The sequence below is a fragment of the Ailuropoda melanoleuca genome, chromosome 4 (genome assembly GCF_002007445.2).
Source record: "Ailuropoda melanoleuca isolate Jingjing chromosome 4, ASM200744v2, whole genome shotgun sequence".
Taxonomy (NCBI): Eukaryota; Metazoa; Chordata; class Mammalia; order Carnivora; family Ursidae; genus Ailuropoda; species Ailuropoda melanoleuca.
In genome coordinates this window covers 109,963,236-109,987,524 of record NC_048221.1, presented here as the reverse complement: position 1 = coordinate 109,987,524, position 24,289 = coordinate 109,963,236, and the positions used below count along the sequence as shown (strand labels likewise).

At 47.5% G+C, this 24,289-nt stretch overlaps 2 protein-coding genes and 1 long non-coding RNA gene across 6 annotated transcripts in view; all 3 read left to right on the top strand.

The window, feature by feature from the left end:
* LOC117802023 overlaps positions 1–4,372 on the top strand; it is a 39,104-nt gene extending 34,732 nt beyond the window's left edge. The window contains exon 3 of the long non-coding RNA XR_004625026.1: positions 2,293–4,372. This is a non-coding gene — a long non-coding RNA (uncharacterized LOC117802023). The remainder of the gene's footprint in view (positions 1–2,292) is intronic.
* Positions 4,373–5,538: 1,166 nt separating this feature from the next.
* On the top strand, positions 5,539–9,997 carry ITPRIPL1 (ITPRIP like 1). Of its 3 annotated transcripts, XM_034659586.1 has the most exons (3): positions 5,643–5,677; positions 5,834–5,937; positions 6,780–9,997. In XM_034659586.1, exon 3 carries the CDS (start codon positions 6,788–6,790, stop codon positions 8,429–8,431), a length of 1,644 nt encoding a protein of 547 aa, XP_034515477.1. In that variant the 5' UTR covers positions 5,643–5,677; positions 5,834–5,937; positions 6,780–6,787; the 3' UTR covers positions 8,432–9,997. The 3 variants fall into 3 exon arrangements, with proteins under 3 accessions (XP_011232189.1, XP_034515477.1, XP_034515478.1); XM_011233887.3 differs by lacking the exon at positions 5,834–5,937 and having other exon boundaries at positions 5,539–5,677; XM_034659587.1 differs by lacking the exon at positions 5,643–5,677 and having other exon boundaries at positions 6,698–9,997.
* The window catches only part of NCAPH (non-SMC condensin I complex subunit H), a 41,424-nt gene continuing 22,783 nt past the window's right edge, over positions 5,649–24,289 (top strand). Inside the window, exons 1-7 of one of the 2 annotated variants that reach the window (XM_034659585.1) lie at positions 5,649–5,677; positions 5,834–5,937; positions 18,705–18,924; positions 19,084–19,174; positions 19,839–19,931; positions 20,262–20,400; positions 20,852–20,976. In XM_034659585.1, the coding sequence (XP_034515476.1) occupies positions 18,758–18,924; positions 19,084–19,174; positions 19,839–19,931; positions 20,262–20,400; positions 20,852–20,976 (615 nt within the window). In that variant the 5' untranslated portion in view covers positions 5,649–5,677; positions 5,834–5,937; positions 18,705–18,757. Of the gene's footprint in view, positions 5,678–5,833; positions 5,938–13,501; positions 14,269–18,704; positions 18,925–19,083; positions 19,175–19,838; positions 19,932–20,261; positions 20,401–20,851; positions 20,977–24,289 lie in introns of those variants that run through there. The other variant, XM_011233888.3, reaches the window with a different exon arrangement.

Genomic DNA, 24,289 nt, shown 5'->3' with positions numbered 1-24,289 from the left:
ATCATTTAAAAAATATTTTCACGGATCCGTGGCTCACCTTCTCCCAGTAATTACAGTGATTTTTCTCCCTGCATCATCTGCCATTCATACTATCAGTGGGAGTTCTGTGTGGCCTCTTCACACCTTTTCCTACCACCACCTGAGACAGGTCTAATAATGGCTTTCTTACTTTCTAACATCATCGAGATGTCATAGGCTCATCTGACTTTTTGGATGTTCTGACCTGTTGCGCCGTCACCGCCTGAGTAGTTTTGATTCTTTTTAGAGTAGAAGAGTGCAGTGGTCGGAAGAGTGGGGATCCAAATGTGTTTGTACGGAGCAGAGGCACTTCATCTCTGAGTGTGAGTTCACAGACGGGTGCTCACTGGAGACGAGTTTGGGGACCTTTGGCAGTGACGTGTGCATTTCCCTCTGCCCCTGCAGACCCTTTTTCTCCTTTCTGCTCTGAGCCCTAGGGCCATGCACTGACCCAGGAGGACTGAATCAAGGGGCTCCCTTGTTCTCTGGCTTCCGGTTGGTTTGGGCCAATGGGAGGCTTCAGGAAATGAGTTTTTAGAGAACTCAGTTCTCTTCCTGTGGTGTCCCACAGGGTTGACTTCATCCTCTCAACTGAAGACCACGTTTTCTTATCAGACATCCTCTCCACATAGCCACTGTCTTCGAGTTTTGGTAACAAATCACTCCCTCCTCCTCACCCTTACCCAGAGATAGGCTCCCTGTTGGCCTAGCTCCAGGAACAGTAACTGTCCTTTGCAGTTTTCCCCAAACCCTGGAACTCTTTCGTTCCTTGATTAAATTCTCCTCAATTACCCGATGTGAGTATTCCATCACATCCTGCTGGGGAACCTGATACCATAGGATTGAGGGTAATTTTTTTAAAAACTGATTTCTTAAACTTTTCTATATTTTCCAAACTTTTTACAATGATCATTTTTGTTTTGTGTTTATGAGTTTGATTTTTTTTTTAAGATTTATTTATTTATTTATTTGAGAGAGCGAGCACAAGCAGGGGTAGTGGCAGAGGGAGCGGGAGAAGCAGGCTTCCCGCTGAGCAGGACCCTGGGATCATGACCTGAGCCAAAGGCAGATGCTTAACCAACTCAGCCACGCAGGCACCCCGTGTTTACGAGTTGTTGTTTTTTTTTTTTAAAGATTTTATTTATTTATTTGACAGAGATAGAGACAGCCAGCGAGAGAGGGAACACAAGCAGGGGGAGTGGGAGAGGAAAAGCAGGCTCACAGCAGAGGAGCCTGATGTGGGGCTCGACCCCATAACGCCGGGATCACGCCCTGAGCCGAAGGCAGACGCTTAACCACTGTGCCACCCAGGCGCCCCTACGAGTTTTTTAAATGTTATCAAGAAACATTATACAAATCTGTTTGTTGAGGGTCAACTTGAGCAACTAGTGTTCCAAGGGGCACATTTTTGGAAATACTGGCACAAATCATGTGTACGGATTTGTGGTGCTCCCACAATCTGTAACACTTACCTCTGGGTAGTGGGGTATGAGGGTAGCTTCTTTTCCTATTCCTCCTATATAATATGCATTTTTACAATGAGCATGTGTCATTTTTACAAAAAGATGAAACTTTAAAAATGAATTTCTGGGGAAATGTGCACATTTCACTGCTTAGAAACAGGACAATTAACTCTTTCTGTAAATGGCCAAGGGTAATGTTTTAGTGTTTGCCAGCCAAGAGGCAGAATTGAGAATTATGCAGGCATTTACATAACAAGAGAAAATAAATTTCCACAAAATTTGTTTTTAAAAATTTTATTTATTTATTTAAGAGAGTGAGACAGAGCAGAGAGAGCACAAACGTTGGGGAAGGGCAGAGGAAGATATAGACTCCCCACTGAGCAGGGAGCCCCACGGTGCTTGATCCCAGGACTCATGCATGACCTGAGCCAAAGGCAGATGCTCAACTGACTGAACCACCCAGCCCTCCACAAAATTCTATTGACAGAATTCACGGTGTAATAATAAGGATCGAGTGCATTTTTTTTTTTTTTGTAATATGGAGCTGCTAATGAAAAGAATGGGATTCTTTTATTTTTTGAAAATAACGTGTCAATTAGGGCTCAAAGTTAATGTGTCCTATCATCCAAATTGATTACAAATGTTCACCTGTTAATGCCGATCTGTGATGAGTTATTACATATTACCTCTTTGAAAATGTTTTTCAGTACAGTTACTAACAAATATTGATGTATCAATCCACAAGCATATGATTTTAACTGAGCATGTTCATTCTTATATAATTAGATTCTTCTCTTATTTGCCTTTTTAGTATGTCATTACACTGCGGATAAATCACTTGTAATTGAAGATTATGTGGAAGATTCTCAATTGCACAGTTAAATGGATTTTGAAATATGGAGGTGTTCTTTCCACTTGCAGTGATGTCTGACAAACTCTGCTGGAACTGTATGTGGTTTGAGCTCAGAAAATGTATCTACTACAAATTTATGTAGGAATGGACATCTTGCTTCTTGTTTTATTTTTGACAGCACAGGAAGTGTAAAAAGCAGCTTGATATTACTTGTGATTCAAAATTTGTTAAAATGATTTCATCAGAGAATAAATTTCACATATAAACACCATTTTGTCTTGTACTTTTACACTGACTTCATTAAGAAACAGTATCAAGGGGCTTCTGGGTGGCTCAGTCAGTTAAGTGGCTGAATCTTGGTCCTGGCTCAGGTCTTGATCTCTGGGTCATAAGTTCAAGCCCCACATTGCGCTCCATGCTGGTCGTGGAGCCTACTTAAAACAACAGCAACAACAACAAAAAACACCCCAGTATCAAGTCTGCAACCAAAAGCTAATTTCCAAAGTCATTCAGTGTTTAATAAGAGTAGTTGAGGGCAGTTCTTGTTTAGAAAAATTTTAATCTCAGCCCCAAGCTCAAAAACATTGCAAACTGAAAATGATAGTAGGGCAAGTCAAGATACTCAGTGTCTATTTCTGATGAAAATTCCCAAACAAAGTTCACCATTGACATTACTGGTTCACGAATACGTGACAGATTCAAATATTTTCCACAAAGTATCTGCCATTGAATAATACGATGAATAACCATAGGCTTTAAACACCTGAAATTTTCACAAGCTTTGTAAATTTGCTGATCTAAGCCCTTTTCTGCTCCACATATGTTTTTATTACCATTGGTGGTGACATATATTAGCAGATTCCATGTCAGGTTGTATTGAATTAATGTTTTCTTTTTAAATATTCTTGCTTCTTTTTAAATATTCTTGCCTCTAATTGTCCCATGCAGACTATTTATAAAGTCTAATTCTTCAGTAATTGCAAATTCTGCATTGGCTTCCTGAATGAACAGCAACAACTGAGCAGCATTAGTAAACATTTACTGAATCATCAAGCCAAGGGAAATCACTCAGAATCATGTGACTTGTTTTTAGATTGATTACTGATATTTCTCCCAGTGTTTTCAAGTCTTTGAGCAACTATTCTCACCAAAACACTAATTGTCTTTTTTTTCTTTATTTTTAGTAATCTCTACCTACGCGCAATGTGGGACTCAAACTCAACCCTGAGATCAAGAGTTGCATGCTTCTCCGACTGAGTCAGCCAAGTGCCCCAATACAAACTAATAGTCTTAAACACATTTTAGGTCTTACGGGCCAAGAGGCAAGATCGTACATAGATAGATTATGTAGGTACTTACTTTCTATGTACTTTTTTTTTAATGATAAAATTATTTGGGGAGAAACTACCATGTTTCCTTGCTTGACAAGGGTAAATCCCACCACAGTGGAATTCAGTTGTTAAAATGAGTGGCCACTGCTATAGTTTACTCATGTCATTTGTGTACAATCACCAATTAGCAGGAATGCCAGGGTTTCCAAATGACTTGGTTTTCTTTTAATCCCACTAAGCCAACAATCACGTCACATCACGCCAAAGCAGAAAAATCACCAAAACAGGCCAAGAAATGTTCACTGCTAAAGGGTTTCTTGTTGGTTTAAATGTAATATTTACACGGATTCTAAGTCTCTAGCTTGAGTCTGTTTGCTATAGCAACCAACTTCATGAATGCCAACTAGCAAATGTCTTCTAACGTGACAATCACTTTTAAAACAAACCCTTATTTGACTATGAACACACACACCTTTAAACACATGGCTTTATTATTTTTTTAAAGAATGTGTGTATTCATTTGAGACAGAGAACATGAGCAGGGGGAGAGGCAGAAATAGACTCCCGGCTGAGCCAGGAGCCCAACGCAAGGCTTGATCCCAGGACCTCGAAATCATGACCTGAGCTGAAGGCAGACACTTAACCATCTGGGCCACCCAGGCGCCCCTAAACACATAGCTTTCAACACTATTGTTTGCACGCTCTGAAATGTATTTTTTTCATCCCAACATTGTCATAAGCTAAGGAATAAAGAGATATTCATTGTCACCACGTGATTTTGCTAATGCTTAGTGGTAGTAGCCCCTAAGTTTAATAAAAACTTGGGAACTTCAGTCATGGCCAGCCAGAAGACAGTGTTTCCCCCTCCACAAGTGAAATAAGTCAGTATTTTTGGAAGCACTGTCCAAGTTGTTTGGGCCCCCCTCCACATTGCCACTGGATAAGGAGGGCTGAAACTTGTCTTTCAGCAGAAGGACTTTAGCTAGTAAGCATGAAAAGATAGCACTTCCTTTTCTCCTTGGTTAGCTGACACAGGACAGGAAGGCTGGGGGCTCTTGCTGATACTCTGAAGATCCTTTCCCGGAAACCCCTTCTGTGGGGATATCTTAGTGTATCATAAGGCTTGTCCAGTCTCCACAGTTCATAAGTTTTCCTTTATACGCCCATCTCATCAGCAGAGCTACCCTGGAGCTTTAGGATTCTTACTCCTACGGAGCTAGTGAGTGAGAAGTAAGGCCTCAAGCCAGGTCTTCGCGTGCTGTCTGGCCTTTCATGACAGCCACTGGATAGGAAGGAGGTGGGGAAAGACACCTGAGTCTGGGCGTGGGCTGGGGGTGACGCTGACGACACACCTTAGCTCCTATGCCATTTTGCGCAGGACCAGTCCGGACTGCGAATGACGCCCCCCTGCCCCCGTCAATTCCTAGTTATGCCATCATCCTCGTCACCGTGTAAGTACGGTGCATTTCGAATTCCCAGTAAGGATACCCTCGGTGCACCGAGCTGCTTGAAGCCGGCTGCCGGCCCCGCAGTTGCCCCTGGAGCCACCCCCGGGAGGCCGAGCAGCTGCGGCGAGCGAGCCCCCTCGGCGGCGAGTCCCTAGACCGCAGCCCCTCGGCTCTGCACACGACCCCGCGGGAGCCTGGGCAGCGCACCGAAGGCGCGCCGACGCGACCCGGGCCACCGGGGCCCCAGGGCGGCGCTCCCGCGGCGCGCTCGGCGGCGGGTTGGGGTGGGAGGAGCTTGGGCGGGGTGGAGCCTGGACGGCGGGAGCCGCGGTGCGCGGCAGCCGCCTTCGGAGCGGCGCGCGGCGCGGTGGGGGTCTCCGGGGTGGGCCGCACACAGACCCTCTGACCCTCCGACGAGATGGTGCGTTCCCCGGCAGAGGGGAGCGGGGCCACTTCCCCGGACGCCCCAGGCGAGGCACCCGGAGCCCCCACCCCGCCGGCGAAAAGGCGGGGGCAGTCAGGCCGCGCTGTCTCTTTAAGACCGTGTTCCAGCTAACACCGACGGTGAGTAACCTGGCCCCACGTCCCTGAGAAAGCCCTGGGAGGGTAGGCGGATGAGAGTTCAGATCTCTGGGCGTGGAATTTGGGGAAGTTATGAATGGCGAGGGGGGACACCCTGCTTTAAGCCACAGCCGCTAGGTACCTTGTAAATTTTAACAGGGCTCCTGGAGCGGGTGGTGAGACTAAGCAAGGCCAAGTTCCAAAAAGAGGAGAGCCCCCCACCTGGCTTCAGCGTCCACGCGGCATAGTCCTTCATAATCTTGGTAAGCCCAGTAGCTTGTGGGGTGAATGCGAGAAGCTTCCGGCCTCGTGGTGGGTGGGGAGGCAGATGATCCGACTACTTCGACTACTTCGCTGTCAAGTGGCTTTGGGCACCTGGTTCTTCGAGCACTTTCCTGGGCTGAGAGGTGGAGCCGTGCCTGCCTATGCGCCTGGCCCATCGACGGGGCATCCAGCCGCTGCCTTAGGACCTCAGAGAGCACAGGGGGAAGCAGCGGAGAGCAGGCTGGTGGCACTGTGCCTCCCTGGCGCCCGCTGGGAGTTGCCCCACTGGGCACGAGGGAGGAGAGGCAGAGTGGTCTGATGACACAGGGTGAGCAGAATGAGGACTGTGAAGTCACAGAGGAAGTGGGCTGCTATAGCTGGGGCTTGGGGCTGGCTGCCTGGCAAGAGGAGAGGTGTCGCCCAGGCAGATCAGTGCTTTCTGCCGGTAGAAGGGAGCCTCTGTGATCAGCAGGGCACACCTGGTGCCCACGGTGGACTGATGAGTCGGGTGAGGCCACCCTACCACAAGGGTCCCCCACCCCTTCCTACACAGGAATGAAAACAGTGCTATGTCCATACTCTGGAAGCCTGAATACCACCCACACCATGTGGAAGGAAAGCAGAAAGACCGAGTGGCACATCCTGCTGACCCCCATTCTCCCCACCCACCTTCTGGGCAGACCCTTGCCCTGTCCAGCCCCAGCCCCGTGAGGTTTCTGTCTCTCCTGAGTAGTTAACTTCCAGGATTTGGGGTTCCAGGGCTCTGGGGGCTCTGTGCTGGAGAACAGATGAATCCTGAAGATCCCCACTGACTCCCACCCTCCTACTTCTCCAAATGCAGAGGCCTCCATGGCTGTGATAAGCCTCGTGTTCCTGGCAGTGATGTATGTTGTTCACCACCCCCTGATGGTCAGTGACCGGATGGACCTGGACACACTAGCCAGAAGCCGGCAGCTGGAAAAGCGGATGAGCGAGGAGATGCGCCAGTTGGAGATAGAGTTTGAAGAGAGAAAGCGAGCAGCTGAGCAGAAGCAGAAGGCAGAGAACTTCTGGAGAGGAGACACATCCAGTGATCAGTTAGTGCTAGGGAAGAAAGACATGGGGTGGCCGTTCCAGGGTGATGGCCAGGAGGAGCCATTGAGCTGGATGCTGGGAAACCTGTGGAATGCTGGCCTCTTTTGCCTTTTCCTCATCTTTGAGCTCCTGCGACAGAACATGCAGCATGAGCCAGCCTTTGATTCCAGCAGCGATGAGGAGGAGGAGGAAGTCCGCGTTGTGCCTGTCACCTCCTACAACTGGCTTACCGACTTCCCCTCGCGGGAGGCCCTGGAATCCTTTTACAAACACTATGTCCAGAATGTCACCCGTGATCTGCCCTGCACCTGTGAGTTCGTGGAGAGCTTCGTGGATGACCTCATTGAGGCCTGTCGGGTGCTCAGCCGCCGGGAGTCTCACCTGCAGCTGGAGGACTGCCTGGGCATTGGGGCTGCCTTTGAGAAGTGGGGAACCCTCCACGAGACCCAGAAGTTTGATATTCTGGTGCCCGTTGTTCCCCCGCAGGGCACTATGTTCGTGCTGGAGATGAGGGACCCGGCCCTTGGCCTCCGCTGTGGCTGTGTGCTGGTGGAGTCGGAATGCGTGTGCAAGAGTGAGAAGCTTCTGGGGGACGTGCTGTGCCTGGTGCACCACCACAAGGATCACTCGGCCGTCCTGAGCAAGTGTAGCAGCTCCATCAAGGTGGCGCTCTGCACCGGCTCCCACCTGGACGTGTGCAAGACAGTACAATGGTTCCGGAACATGGTGGGCAATGCCTGGGCCCTTGTGGCCCACAAGTATGACTTTAAGCTCAGCCTTCCACCGTCTACCACCTCCTGCAAGCTCAGGCTAGACTACCGCTCGGGCCGCTTTCTCTCAATCCGCTTGGTCCTGGGGGTGCAAAGGGAAGACACCTTGGTCTATCTGGTGAGTCAGGCTCCTGACCAGGAACAGCTCACCAGTGTGGACTGGCCCGAGTCCTTTGCAGCCTGTGAACACTTGTTCCTGAAGCTGGTAGGGCGTTTTGCTCCAGAGAACACCTGTCACCTCAAGTGCCTCCAGATCATCCTGAGTCTACGGGACCTTCAGAGCTTACCCCAGGGGGCATCCCGTCCCATCCTCACCTCTTACCACTTCAAAACAGCCCTCATGCACCTGTTGCTGCGGCTGCCTCTGACAGACTGGCAGCACAGCATGCTCTCCCAGCGCCTCCAGGACATCCTCTGGTTCTTGGGCCGTGGCCTCCAGCAGAGGTCCCTCCATCATTTCCTCATTGGTAACACCTTCCTGCCCCTGACCATCCCGATCCCTAAGACATTTCGGAATGCTGAGCCTGTCAATCTCTTCCAACACCTGGTGCTAAACCCCATGGCACACTCGCAGGCAGTGGAAGAATTCCACAACCTTCTGACCCAAGTGAAAACTCTGCCCTGTGCCCCGTTGGCTGGGGCACATTAATGTTAAGGCCATTAAAAAAGGGGAGAAGGTATTTCTGATTCCTCAGGCTGCCAAAGAGTTTATTTTTAGGACACATCAGTGGTATGGGTGACCTTCACCTTGCCAGTGGGGGGCTATGATAGATTAGACACTCCAAGGAGCACCTGAAATGCTCATCAGGATTGGGTCCAATGTGTATGCCCTAAACTAGGGTGTGTCTTCTGAGGTTTTCGTCTCCTGATTTTTAAAGAGGGCCCAGGGAAACAGATGTTATGGGAGGATCTCGCAGCTAGAGTTGAGACCAGATGGGGCCTGTTTTGTATCAACACTGGAAGTGAAAGAGAACCAGAGATACCTCCATTCCAGCTTATTTCTTTTTGTGAATGACTCTCAGCACATTCCTTGTAAACTGGTTTCCTTGTTGAATTGTTAGCTTAATTCACATCCAAGCTGATAGCACTCCATTTTATCCTAAATACTGTGAAGGTAACGTCTAGTACTTTAGGATCTAATTTTTCAGACCACCTCTGTTTGAAGATCTACCCGAGATGTTTATTTTCTATTTTCTCAATTTAGCCCTATTTTCGTATAATATATGAAACAGAATATAATATAGCTGTTTTTATGCACCTGAGAGAAAAATCCAATACTACCCGAACAGTTCATTAGCATTGATTCACAAACAAATATTAAGTCAATGGTGATCTGTTTCATAATTGAGATAATGTATTTACTAAAATTAATGAAATATCATCTAATGAGCTTCTCATGCCTGGAAGCAACATTATAAAACCCTTAATGAGGACAGTCTTTGGGGTGGGGGGTGGTGGTTTCTGAGATGAACAATTACTGTTTCTAAAGGGAGCCGCTTGTTTGTCAAATGAAAAGAAGGTTTAGCCACCATGTATAGCTGTGCTTTTTCTCAGTCTGTTAATGCCTTTGTATTCTCTTTTCAAAGATGACAAAGGGATTTTTTGAACTATGTTTGCGGTTTTACAAAGTGGGGTCATTACAATCCAGGCCCGTTGCCAGTGTCGGACAGGAAGGGACGGTGGAGCAGTCCAGCTCGAACAGAGTTGTGATTCTGGAGATTGGATTGGTGGATTTTTTCCTTCTTTCAAAGTCCTGGGCATCCTGATGAGGAGGCTTAAGAGAAGTGACTATCATTGTGGGTGTGGTTGTTTTGGAAATAACAATGCTGTTCCTGCCCTGCATGCCAGGAAGATCTGGGGAGGAGAACCTGGCCCCACATTTAACTCAGTCCGGGGGGGGGGTTAGATGCTGCTCTTGTGGGCTTTGGTTGTATCCACACCCTCCCCACAGCAACAATAAATTACAAATTTATGTCCCAGGAGTTGATGCCAGTCAATATCTGAGACTCCCACTGCACAGTCACGGCTGTGTTCCCATGTTGTCTGCTGATATCGGCCAGGTACTGCTTTCAAGTTAAGTTGCAGTGATGGTTGGTTCCATGCCGGTGGGATCTTGATGTTTTATGAACATCTGTGTTCTTTCTGTTTAGAAAATAATTTGCTGGTGTTTTAGTTCCAAATCAATAAAGGATGCCATTTTGTGTGTCAGTTGGAATCGATGGAATAATACCCACAGAAGATCAGCATTCTCACGTGCCTGTCCCCAAGATGTTCATGTTACCCTGATAGCTTCATCCAGTACATCCTGGTATTTCTCAATGCACCCTGAACCAGTCTGCCCTGAGGTTTCCCAGTGGCATGGCCAGGAGCCAGGAAAGAATAATTCAGAATGTCAAGGAACATCTAAGTTATTCATTCTCATGGTGCCCAAACCAAAATACCAGCCAATTTAAAAGATCTTAGTGGCTACAAGAAAAAAAAAACATGCATAAGCTGTAGAAGGCATAAATCTGTCAGGTAGAAAGGCAGTATCATGTTCTAGCACTCTGTGGTTTCTAGTCTAGTAAGAGGTAAGAAAACAGGAGCAGGCAGAAGACTACAAAGGAACAGTCAGCGAAGCTTGGGTGGGGCCAAGCGTGTAAGAAAGAGTATAGAAAAAACAAGTAGCAATGGAAAGAACAGAGCTGTTGTGCTCTGGGAATACTCTTACAATGAAAGGGGAAACTTCTCCGGATAATTAGGAAGCTGAGCTTTCTTCTAAAACAATTCCTGGCTGGCACCCAGGATATAACAGCAGTTATAGTAATGGGAATACTTAGTGTTCACCAGGCATTGCCAGTGGTCCTAAATGGTTCACATCTGGTAACTCATTTAATCCTCACACCATAACTTCATGAAGTGGGTGCTTTATCCCTTCCCTTTTTCCTATGAGGAAGCCGAGGCACAGAAACGGTACACAACTTCCCCCAAGGTCGCGTAGCTAGTAAAAGGCAGAGCCTGGAAGAAAGTACCTGTCCTAGCAACCTTCCAGCGTGGTCTTGGGAATATCAAGATGTAGGGGTTAACACGCTTTGAAAAGCAAAAAGCACTATATTAATTTTAGGATGAAGGGCGGTATGTCGTTTAGAAATTCTAGAAGACAGAAATTGTTGGTCTGTAGCCCAGTCTTTAGGTCAGGAATTTCGTATCACATACAAAAATTAAAGGCATTTGCTCCGAGGCCAAAATGAATGTAAAGCCATTTGAACTACATGCCTGTTGGGCCCCAGTGGCTCTATGGTTCATATCATGAACTACATTATGATATAAGCCAGCTGCAGGCTGGAAGGTCAGGGAAAATTTGAAGCCAAAAGTGTGTTCAGGTAGCCAACTGATAACAGTATTGCTCCTCACCTAAACTAAAGCTGTTTGCCATTCATTTTGGGGAAGTAGAATCCTGGTGAGGAATGAAATGGGGAAGGGGAATGGCTCCAGCACTGCTTTTCTGGCAGACAAGGAGCGGGGGAGGGACCCACTACTTTAGTTTTGTACAGACAGAGGAATTGAGTTCTGCATACCGCTGATACCACTGATAAATCATTCAATTTTTTGGCACCCTCCGCAGAACTAACCCCCCAAAAAACAAAGACAGCATTCAGAGCGGGTGGTGAATGAGCCGCCTGCAGGGGGTGGAGCTGGCTTTGTCCCAGTACAGGGAGCCCTAAGCCCTCAGCTCCAGAGGCCCCATTATAACCATGGAACAGCCTCAAGCCTCACCGAATGGGTCACCCAGCAGTCTTCCTCGGCCGGGGGTTCCAAGCCAGTTCTTCAGAGGTTCCTGATTCAGTGCCACCTACCACCCTCCCAACCCACACTGCTTCTGGGTCACAACCTGTTCCCACTCCTCAAATGCACTCAGCACAGAGAAGACGAGTGAGATAACAGGGACCCCAGCGTACACTGAGCCTATGTGCCCACAAGAGTTTAATCTGTTACCCAATTCTTCATAAAGCCCAGTGTAGGGGTATTGTCATGACTGTTTTATAAACGGAGAAGAAAATGAGGCCCAGAGAGGTTCAGACGCCCAACCCAGGATTTAAACTTGTCTTCCAACTTCACTCATTCAATACATATTTAAGCACTTGCTGTGTCCAGGGCTAGCACCAGGCCCTGGGAAAACAATGGCAAGCAAAACATGGCTTCATGCTCATGGAGTTGGCGATCTGTGGAGGAGATAGACATGCAGTAGATATCCCAGTGGATATAAAATTTCAAAGGTGGCAAGTTCCACTAAAACTCCAGTAGGGACATGTGAGTGTATCTAGGAAGGTCTCCCTGAGGAAGTGATGTGAGCTGAAATATGACAGGAGCCAACCCAATGAAGATGGGGATGAAGAGAGGATATGCAGAGGCCTTGTGGAGGGAGAGGGCGTGATGAGAGCGAGTCTGAAAGAAGGCCCAAGTGACTGGAGGGCAGGGAGCAAGGGGAGGCAGGTGCAAGATGAGGCCAAAGAGGCCCCCCCCAATAGGGCCTTCTAGATCACTTTAGAAGTTCCCAGAGCAATGGAACTTTTGAATGGTTTGAGACTTTGGGAAAGAACAGGTCAGATGGGTACTTAGCACCACCACACAAGGGCCCAATGAGAAAGGGGTCAGAGCAGGTGTAGCGCTGCTGCAGACCCGCAAGAAGGTAATATGGGGGAAAAAGAGACGCAGGGTTGAGATTTTTAGGAAGCGAAAAGAGCTCAACAATAGGTTGTGTGTGGAGAGTGAGGCATCCAGGATGGCTCCTGGGTGCTGATTTGGGTTCCTGGGTGGGTGGTAGAATCATTCACTAAGATGAAAAACGCTGTAAACCTGTTTCTTTTTTCTATTCCACGCTGCCGTACACTAAAGATTTGATGGTGGTCACTGGGAGAACAAGTTTGTGCAAAAGCAAATAGGCTTAAAAGGTGGTTTTCAACAAAGGGTAGTACTTTTTGATTGCCAAAATGACTGAGAGGCACTGATGGCATTTAGTGGACAGTGTCCTACCAAGAGCCCCACATGTCAAGAATTGTTTCACCCTGGGGCGCCTGGGTGCCACAGCAGTTAAGCATCTGCCTTCGGCTCAGGGTGTGATCCCGGCGTTATGGGATCGAGCCCCACATCAGGCTCCTCCGCTGTGAGCCTGCTTCTTCCTCTCCCACTCCTCCTGCTTGTGTTCCCTCTCTCGCTGGCTGTCTCTATCTGTCGAATAAATAAATAAAAAAATCTAAAAAAAAAAAATTGTTTCACCCTGAATGGCAATAGCACCCTTCAGGGAAAACACTGCATAAAATGCCTGATGTGTGTTATAGGAAATAATAGGGCGTTCTAGGGATATTTGGGGGGAATTGCCTGGGCCTCTCCTCCCATAATACAACTCTTGGCCCCGGGGGGGGGGTGCGGCTCGGTAGCTCAGTTGAGTGTCTCCCTTCAGCTTGGGTCATGATCCAGGGCTCCTGGGATCGAGGCCTGCGTTGGGCTCCCTGCTCAGCGGGGAGTCTGCTTCTCCCTCTCACTCTCCCTTTGTGCTCTCCCTTCCCTCTATCAAATAAATAAATTTTTAAAAAGATTTTATTTATTTGACAGAGACAGCCAGCTCGCCGAGAGAGGGAACACAAGCAGGGGAAGTGGGAGAGGAAGAAGCAGGCTCCTAGGAAGGAGCCTGATGTGTGGCTCGATCCCAGAACGCTGGGATCACGCCCTGCGCCAAAGGCAGACGCTTAACGACTGCGCCACCCAGGCGCCCCTCAAATAAATAAAATTTTAAAAAATTCTTAGGATCAGATGAAGCAGAATGAAGGGAGAGACGGCAAGTTACGTCCATCTCACTTAAACTTTTTTTTGATGTGGTGCGGTACGCGGGGGTGAGGTGTGTGTTGGGGGGGGTAGATCCAGGAAGCTTTTCACAAGAGTCTGAATAAAAACGATGGCCTTTATTTTAAAATGTACATAAAACATTTTGCATCTGTCCTTCGCCTGCCTGGAACCTTCATTGTGTTGTTGGCTCCTTCTCACCTCCGTCCCACACTCCATCTACCTCCTTAGTGCTTTGCTGCCCTTAAAGAACAGGTCGCTATGGAAAATTAACCTCGCTTCCTAGAAATCTGCCCTCCCTCCCATTAGAAAGTAAATTGCGTGAAAGCGGAGCCCTCTCCCGTCCTGCTCCACGTTGGGTCCTTAGCGCCGAGTTCCACGTCTAACGCTCGAAAGGAGACGGGGGACTGTAGTCCATGGAACCTCTACAGTCCACCCACAGGAGCAGAGCGGGAAGCCAGCGATTCCACAGGACACACTCCTGCACAGCTCCGGACTGCCCTTTACAAGCGGAAGACTGGGGAAGACTGCGGCGGCCTGCGCAGGCGCGCTTCTGGCCCCGCCCACGGCGGACGACACCGCGGCCGTTACGGAGCTAAGGCTTCTCGGCGGGCGATTTAAAACCAGCTCCGGAGAGGGAGAGCGAAATGGGACCTCCCTACCCAGGTGAGGCTGGGTGGGTGGGGGGCGCCGCAGGAAGGGGTCGGCGTGAAGCGGTGCTCCGAGCGGGCAGGGTCTGCGGGCGAACCTGAGCGGGGGGTACGGATATTCTCGGCCTAGTTGTTGGCCTTGCGCTCCATGGGCCAGGCGGGAGGCAGGCGCCAGGAGGAAGAGGCGGGAGGCGGAGAACGCGGAGGGGTGTGCCTCGCCAATCAGGACGCGGCTTGGGTCGGCGTCGGGAGCGCGCTTGGGGCGATCCGCACTGCTCAGTCCCTTTCCCGTGGGCTTCTGCGCCGTGTGGGATGTCTCTCCTTTGAAAGGTGGTTTTCCTGGGATGCGGCTTAGTTCGGGGCCATGAAAGCGTTGTGGCTACTGCTGAATGCTTAACACGCGTGCGCTTATTTTTACATTCATTCAACAAGCATTGAGCGCTCCCTTTGGGCCAAACCCACCGTCAGGTGCAGAGATACAGTAAAGAGCAAAGCAGATAAGATCCCAGCCTTTTGGAGCTCGTATTCTATTTTTTTTAAAAGATTTTATTTATTTATTTGAGAGAGAGAGATAGAGCATGAGCGGGAAGGAGAGGAAGAAGCAGGCTCCCCACTGAGCAAGGAGCCCGATGTGGGACTCGACTCTGGGATCATGACCTGAGCCGAAGGCAGACGCTTAGCCAACTTTGCCACCCAGGCATCACTTGGAGCTTGTATTCTAGTTGGGGAGACCGTAAACAAACGAAACAATTACAGGTGAGGTTGAGTGCCGTGATTGAGAACAGCAGAGTGAGGGGAGATTGAGGATTCAAGGAAGATATTAGAGGGGAACGTGTTCTAGGCAGAAGGAGTAAGTGAAAAAAAAGGCAAGCAGGAAAGAGCCTGGCTTGGGCTAGAACTAGAACGTGGTGACTGAACAGTGAGTGAGCCCGCTGAGGTAGGCAGGGTCTTGGTCTTGGTAAAAGGTTTGAAAATTTAGAGCTATATTTCGGTCATGGTAAATGACTTATGCAAGAGACAAGTGAAGAGGTCAGTAAACACTTGGATAAGAGTTTGACACTCAGAGGGTGATATGGCTCAGGGAAGTGGCCCACAGACTCAGAAACAAATTCGATCATCATCATCATATAGGTCAGAAAACTATGGGAACAGATGAGAACCCTAGGAAGACCCTGTAGAGAAGACAGGGCCAACATTTAGAAGCTAGACAGAGAAGAGAGAGCTTGAAAACTCTCAGAAGAGAGTGGTGTCATTGAAGCCAGGAGTGTTTCAAGAAGCACTTGAAGAGGTTGTCATCTGTTTCAGATGCTGCTGAATCCCAAGAGAGATGAGGCCTGAAAAGCGGCCAGGGGGTTTGGCAACATGGAGGTTGTAGGTGATTGTGGCAAGATAGTTTTCATAAAGTGGTGGGGATGGTAGCCAGACCTTAGGGGGTTGAAAAATGAATGGGAGGGAAGAAGGTAGATGTAGAAAGTGTCTTTGAGCTCAGTAACCATCTAAATGAGAGAACTCAGAGAAGGAATATTCCAAGAGTTGAAGCATGCCTCTGGTCCCCTCTTGATTTTCCCTCTTAGACAAGTTCCTCCTTCAGTGCTTCCTATTTCTGTTAAAGTCTCCTCTCAAGGTCCAACTCCCCTCCTTCTCTTGAAGTGCTCTCACCCAGATAGTAACAAGTCCTCTTGATTCAGCCTCTAAAAATGTCTGTTGCCTCCTTCCTTTCCATTTCTTTCTTTTTCTTTTGTTTTGACCTCAGCTGAGGGATATGTTAACCATACTCGAGCTTATGGAAAGCTATCAGGGAAACATGTGAAGTTCTTCTCGTATTTTTTTATTCCCTTTTATCCCTATACACCACTTCTGTTCCTTTCCCCTTATATGGGCAACCACTTAGTGTTTATTTTGTATCACTTTAATTTTTTTTTAAGATTTTATTTACTTATCAGAGAGTGTGAGAGTGAGCACAACCCGGGGCAGGGGAGGGGTAGAGGGGCAAGTAGACTCCCTGCTGAGCGTGGAGACCAACTCAGGCTTGATCCCAGGACCCCCAAGATCATGACCTGAGCCAAAGTCAGACACTTAACCAACTGGGCCACCCAGGTGCCCCTATTATCCCTTTATTTTTAATATGTTCCTATAAAATATGTGTTACATTGTGGGTTTTTTTTTCATATCACCAATTCAGAACCAGCTGAGACACTCTTATTCCCACTTGGAGGATGAAGAAGCAGATGCTTAGAGCATTTACTTGCTTAAAATTTCTCCAGCTGATGGGGTGCCTGGCTGGCTCCGTCTGTAGAGCAGGTGGCTCTTGAACTCAGAATCATGAGTTTAAGCCCCATATTGGGCATAGCGTTTACTTTCGGAAAAAAAAAAAAAAAAAGCTGGATAGCTGGATAGCTAGTAAGTGATGAACCTGGGGTTTGAAACCAAGCCTTTTGATTCTTAGATCTGGAAACTTTCCCCCCGAAGTCTCTCTGTTCCTTCATCTCTCTTCCAGTGATCTTGTTTCTTGTGCTTCCAAAATAGGCTATAGCCACTCACAACCATAGTCACACCCTAGACCTTGTCATTATCAATAGCTGCACCATTCTGTCATCTCAATTTAAAACACCCCACTTCTCAGTACCACTCCTGTCTTTCCAACTCACTCCTTCTTGTTCCCTGACTCCAATAACTCCCAAAAGTCTTTTGACCCAGCAGATATATATTCTTTGCTTTTCCCTGTCCCTCATGTCTCTCATGTCCTCGTTCCTCTCCTTACGTAGCTTACATTCCATGGTCAATCACTATAATCACTCCCTTTCATACACTCATAACCCCTTGCCCTCTCCTAGCCTGTTTATACTTTCTTGACAAAATCACCACCCTGATTAATTCCAACTCTGCCTACCTTGCCCTAGTCCCTCCTCACTCAGTGTTCTCAAGGGAGCCCTGAAGCTGCCCAGCAGTCATGCTTATGCCCTCGTTCATCCACTCACCTTTTTTTAGATGACTTGCTGTACCTTCCTTTCTCTCCTGAAATCTCCAGTACTTCCTCCCTGGCCCTCACCCTTAGCTACTCAGTTTTTTATTTTTATGTGCTTCTTATTTTACTAAGAAAAGCAAACTGAAAGGAACATCCCCAAATGCACCATTGTACCTGCTCCCCTACTTACATCTGTGTCTGTGTTGTCTTCCTTCTTATTGCTGTGGGTGGGCTTTCAGGGATCTCAGGAAAGGCAGCCTCTTTACCTGCTTGAGTGTGTTGTTCAGCAACGTCTCCCCTTCTGCATGATCTCTGTGAATAATGCCCCTTCCTTGCCAAAGGTGTCTGGAATCTGTGAATATGGTATCTTACATGGTGAAAGGGACTTTACGGGTATGATTAAGTTAAGGATCTTGAGATGGGGAGACTGTCCTGGATTATCTGGATTGGCCCAGTGCAATCACAGTGGCCCTCATAAATGGGATGCAGGGGGTTCAGAGTCAGAGGAGGCAATGTGATGACAGAAGCAAGAGGTTGGGGGGGCCTGGGTGGTTCAGTCCATTAAGCATCTGCCTTCAGCTCAGGTCATGATCCTGGGGTCCTGAGATCGAGCCCCTCATTGGGGTTCCTGCTCAGTGGGAGTCTGCTTCTCCCTCTCCCTCTGCCTCTTGCTGTATTCTTGCTTTCTCTCTCAAATAAATAAAATCTCAAAAAAAAAAAAAAAGGCAAGAGGTTGGAGTGATGGGAAGAAAGCAGGCAGCATCTAGAAGTTGAAAAAGGTAGGGAAAGAGATTCTTTCCTAAAGCCTTCAAAAAGAACACAGCCCTGCTGACACCTCGATTTTAGACTGACTCTAGTACCGCAAGAGAATACATTTGTGTTGGTTTAAACCACTACATTTGTGGTAATTTATTATAGGAGCAATAGGAAACTAATAAAATCTCTTTGCTTCATTCTTTCTACCAAGCTGGGGTTTTTCCCATCTTAAAATTAATTTCTCAACCTCACTTGCCTTTCTTCTTCTTCCCTCCTGATTTTGTCCTTCCTTTTCCATAAGCCCTTGAAAACCTTGTCTCCATTTGCTGTTTCCAATTTCTCTTCTCCTCCTCTCTTCCCTGGAATCTACGCCCATTTGACTTTCTCCTGCCATTTCTACTCTAGGAAAACTGCTGTTTTCAAGGTCACCAATAACCTCTAGGTTGCTAAACCCAGTGGTTGCTTCTCAGTACTTCTCTAATTTGACTTCATTTCACACCTCATTAACTTGGCAAGGAAGCATCAGAAATCCATCACCTGACAAAGAAACTTAAGCTATAGAGGAGGATTAGATTTGGCAAAGATCTTGGTGGGAAACGTGCAATGAAATTCCACCCTATGACAGGCCCCAAGCCCTGCTTTAGACATAGGACATACTCCGTGGCAGGTTTCCTGAGCAGGGGTTCTGTTCGTTCCATCACTGTCAGCCATAATCAATTGCTTTTCTTCAGAAATCCGTGGGCACCCCCACAGCGCCTCCTCACCTTCAGAACGGGTGTTCTCCATGTCCCTGCCCCGGAAGGCCCCTCTCAATACTCCTGGCACCCCCGTCCTGGAAGACTTTCCCCAGAATGACGACGAAAAGGAGCGGCTGCAGCGGCGGCGCTCGCGAGTCCTGGACCTGCAGTTCAGCGCAGACTCGCCTCACCTGCTAGCCTCCCCGTCCAGCAGGTGCGTGCGTCCTGGGCTGCCTCCGTGGGGTGGCCGCCCCGACGTGGGTTCCATGCGCCCAGCACCTCCACAGGACCTCATGGGTTCTGGGTCTGGATTTTGAAAAGTTAGAGTGTCGTGGATCCTTGACAGAGTGTTTTGTTTTTGTTTTTCATTTAGGAATATTGACACTTCAGCCACGATTCCTAAGTTTACAAACACACAGATTACAGAACATTACTCCACCTGTATCAAACTGTCCACTGAAAATGTGAGTATCTGCTGGTTATCAGTGAAGATTTTGCAACTTGATCACGAGGGAAGTCTAGCCTTCTTGATTCTCTGGAGAACGCGCAATTGATGGTGATCGCGTGCTTTCCTTCTGCAGCGACTCTTCTCAACGCTGATGTGTGTCAGTATGCTTTTCCTGTGTTTTAGGGGCCCTTGGTGCTCTTTCTGGCAGGTTGCCTGCCACCTGCAGTGTATCTAGAGAGGCAGCATTGCTTAGGGGTTAATAATGTGAGTTCTGGACCCAGCCTGTGTTGGAATCCAGTCTCTGCCATTCATAAGCTCTATAGCCTTGGCAAGTCACCTAAGCACTCTGCTGCAGGGCCCTCCTCCATAAAATGAGAACATGAACAGTCCCTGCCTCATAGAGTTGTTCTGAGGGTGACTGAGTCCCTTCGTGTGTAGTGCTTATAACAGGGTCTACACACGGTGAAAACTCAGGAAGTATGCTGCCACTCTCTAGGTCTTGAGAATGAGGAGGTACGTGTATGGATTAGGCCGTGTCACCAAGTGTTTATGGGAATTGATACGTGTGGTGAGATGTGGGCTGTTACTATGTAAAAACATAGCTTCCTCTATTAGAGTAGCATTATTTACATGAGCCTAGGCTGTCACTAACAAACCTTCTGGCACTTTTCTGTTTGCAGAAAATCACGACCAAGAATGCTTTTGGCTTGCATTTGATTGATTTCATGTCAGAGATTCTTAAACAGAAAGACACCGAACCGACCAACTTTAAAGTAAGAAGGCTGTTCACCTTCTCTTGCATCTGAATTAATGACAATTATTTCTAATATTGAGCACAGCATTGTCATTGAATTCTGCAAATACATGAGAACCTTCCTTGTGTGAGACATTTTATTAGCTTCTTTTCTTTCTTTTCCAAACTGATGAAATACAGAGTAGATACCTTTCTGCTCTATTTTGTTTGTTCCCTATCAGTCTTAGGAGAATCTTTGTCATTTTTTTTCTTAAGAGCAAGTCAATATTTTATGAAGCTTGCTGTGTTTTGCTTGTTTAGCAATTCCTTTTTATGCATCCAGTGAGTATAGCTCTGTGTGTTGGACTAGGTGGCTGCTGGCACTCTGGATGCCAGCACGAAGATCTATGCAGTGCGCGTGGACGCAGTCCATGCTGATGTCTACAGAGTCCTTGGGGGGCTGGGCAAAGATGCACCCTCCCCGGAAGAAGCAGAGAGCCATGATGCAGGTACATGATTTGGGATCTGGATTCAAGGGGCTTTCTTAAGGGCATAGCAGGTAGTTATTTGGGTAGTATACTGGAATGAAGTCGAAAGAAATAATTTCATTCGATTGAAGACATGAACGTTTTCTGAATCGTTTATGAGAAGATCCTTAAACCCTAGAGTTGTTTTTCTCCGAAAAAGAGGAGGACCTTTTAGATCTTATTTAGGCAAGACTGAGTAAACATCAAGTGGGGAGGTTCTGATTTGGGGGCGCTTTAGAAATTGACTAGTATTAGAAGCCAGATGCTTCAGGTTTCTCCCGAAGCTGCAGATGAGATGTGCCTCTTGCTTTGAGAGAATGGCACGTTTCAGTTATGATCGCTCTTTAGAGTTTTGAAGAACATGAGTTAATATGAGTTTAGTTACATGCCCCAAAGCCATCCTTGCAGTACCTAGTCTTATTTCTTCTTTCAGATGGAAGTGCTACTGAAACAGGAACAACCAAAAAGGCTCAAAAGCCAAAGAAGAAGCACTCCTACAAAACCATCGAGCAGAATGTAAACAACCTCAATGTCTCCGAAGCAGATCGGAAGTGTGAGGTGAGAACTGTGTGCAGTGTGGTCTCTGACTAATTTAGAGCCTCAGCGGCAGCGGCTGAAACTTGGCAGGGCAATGCCTGCCTTACTGGCATGTGCCTGCTTGGGCCTCAAGGGAGTCAAATCTGTAAGTGACATCTGCATTATCTTCCCTTAGCGTTACATTAAGATTCAAGGGTGTAAGTCACAATATTTCAGGATGATTGAGTAGAAAGAGATGGCACATTACCAAGGACTCTGATCGATTAAACCATTCATTTTCTTTCCAGGAACATGCAGCAGAGATAATGATAGCTAACATTTTCTGTGCATTTATTGGGCTCCCTGTGCTGCCCTAAGTCTGTGAGTCATGTGACCTCACTTAATCCTCACCACATCCTTGTTATATTTTCTGAGGAGGTTATCGAAGTACAGGGCTGTTAAGTGACTTGCCCCAAATGATGCAGGTTGTAAGGAAGTTAGGATTTGAAGCTAAGTGGCCTGGTTCCAGAGTCCGTGCTCTAAACAGCCTTATGATCTGGCAAATCCTAAGGAATTTCTACTTAAAGGAAACCAGAGGCCTCATTTATCTTTAGCATGATTAATTTAAAGCAACAGTGTTGGTACAAGCTTTTTAAAAACATTGCTGTTAAAAACAGTATCTCAGTGAATGTTCTTATACATATTATTATCTTTGTGCTCTTCTGAGAGTGTATCTATAAGAACATTCTGAGTCATGGAATTTCCATTGCCCTCAAAAACAGGTTGTACCAGCCTGCTGTCCCACCAACAGTGAACTAGATTACTCCTTTCTCCTACCTCCACAACATTTGTAAATGGCAGCTAAGATCAAGAGCCTAGAATTGATCAAGGGAATGAGTGTATGTGGAAGAAGGACGGAACCCTGGGATACCCCAATCTTAAGAGTTCAGAGAGCCAAAGAAGAAACATCCAGTAAGTAGGAGGAAAACCAGGAGAATGTGGCACCCAAATGAGAAAGTGTCAGGGAGGAGAGGGTGATCAGCCATGCCAAAATGGCAGCCGGGGCCACTGGTCAGCTTGGAGAAGGGCCTATGGAGCTGAAACTCAGAACTCCAGGAAAGGGGTGCTGCTTGGGTTTCGCTAGTGTCCCTCCGTTTGGAAGAGGGTCTCGTGAGCCCAGGACCCAGACCTCTGAGGAGGGCATGCTGGTTGGTGCTGGTGTCTGTGAGGGGCACACGATAAGGCTGGTTCTGTCAGTGTGAGAAAAAGTGCAAATTGAACTCAGCTAGTGCTACAGGTAGGGTAGGACCTGCTGCATCTGGGCTGAAGAAGCTCTGTTGGGTGACAGCAACAGGAAGGCTACAGAAAGAAGCAAGTCCCTTCTAGCCTTGCAGTCTCCCTCTAGTGCCCCCTATTGGTGGAGGCCACCAGGGAGCTGCTGGCAAAGCCCAAATGTGGTCCCAGAGCCAGCATCACAGAGCGGTGATACAAGGTAGGTTGGGGGCTGAGAGGCAATAGCTTAAAGCTGGCAGAGAGGTAAAGCGTCAGCATGTCCACTTTCAAAAAGGTTCGGGGCTGGGGGAGGAGAGGGAAAGCTGATATGCAAAATGATACCCAATGGGGAATCTAGGTAAAAGTTACACAGAGGTTCTTATTACTATTTCAACACTTTTGTAAGCTTGACATTTTTCATAATAACGGCAGCAATCATATGGCAAGAGAGGAATGAAGGCAGCGTAGGCTGGTCTTTTGAAGAGTTTTGCTGAACAGTAAAGGGTGGAAAACGGAGGGGGGAAAGTAAAGTCTAGAGGGTTTTCTTGTTTTTTGTTTTTTTAATGGGAGGATTAACAGCATGTTTACTTGATGGCAACAGTCTGGTGGAGAAGAAAGGAGAGTTGCTTAAGTGGAGTCCTTGGGCACATGAGAAGGGAAGGGAATGGACAGCACCGACAGAGCTTGGCTAAGGAGCACCCATGGCTGGTGGGGGATGGGATGCGAGTGTGCACATGTGGGAGCTTCCAGGTATTTCTTTCTGTGGAACTTTGGCCGGGAAAAGAGGGGAGTGAGAGACAGCAGAAAGCCATATGAGCAGTGGATTGTAGGGCATGTTGGGTCAAAGACTTCTTGGTGTTGGAGACAAGAAGGTGTTGGCTGGACAGATAGGAGGTGTTTGCCAGGGGCACTTGGAGTTGAGCATATGGAGAAGCTCTAGTCATTGTTCTGATTCAAGTCAGAGAACAGGCAAGAGATCTCTTGAAGTCCTAGGGTGGCATTCATGCTGGGATCTCTTGAAGTTCTGGGGTTTTCTGGATGAAGCTCAAGCCATTGAAGGTGAGGATATCAAGGAACTGAGAGGCCAGAGTGTTGGATGGATCGATATATGGATATTGAAACCACCAAAAACTATGACAGCGGTAGAGTTGGAGAAGAGTAATGAGCCAAGAGCTAATATTAAAATCTTCTAAGGAGGGGGAAGACCAGGGGATTAGGGGGTGATCGAAACACAAATGGGCAGAAGCTGGTGAGGTCTGACCTTATGTTCAAAGCAGAGGGTTAGGACTTGGGAAGGAGAATAGTCTGGACACAGTGTTGAAGAATGAGGAACTCACCTTTCCCACATGTAGGCCAACGGTCGGAGGGCTGCAGGAGAGGAAGCAGCCGCCCTGGCGAGGCCTGTGGGGAAGCAGTGTCCTTGGGCAGGCAGGGTTCTATTAGAGCAGTGCTCCTCAGCCTTTTATCATTTTCTTCCCCCTTCAGGGCCCTTTTAGATGTTTTCTTCCTACCCCCTAACCTTGAAATGAATGATTATGGAATAAGATTTTATCAGGTAGGATTGAGGCTTAGAGAACCACAAGTTACTGTAATTTCTAAGATTCTTTTCACCCTCCCCCCAAGAACCAGTTTTCACCCCCTTGAAAATGATATTGTCCCCAATTTAAAATGAATGAGTTAGGGACACCTGGGTGGCTCAGTCAGTTAAATGTCTGCCTTTGGTTCATGATCCCAGGTCATGATCCCAGGGTTCTGGGATCGAGTCCTGCATCGGGCTCCTTGCTCAAGGGGAGCCGCTCCCCCTGCTTGTGTGCACACCCTCTGACAAATAAATAAAATCTTTAAAGCAAACAAAATGAATGAGTTAGAGCTGGTAGGTGGAGAGAACCTTCAAGAAAGAAGTGGGGAATATAGGGAATTTCTAGAGGGTCCTGGGGGGAAATATCCATTGTTAGAAGGAGACGGGGGCCAAGGAGGGAATGTCAGAGCTGTATAGGTTTTAGAGCTTGGGAAATGTGGAATCCTGGGGGAGTCCTGGGTCTGCTATGTGTGACTAATAAATAAACTAAATAAAGGGCAATGA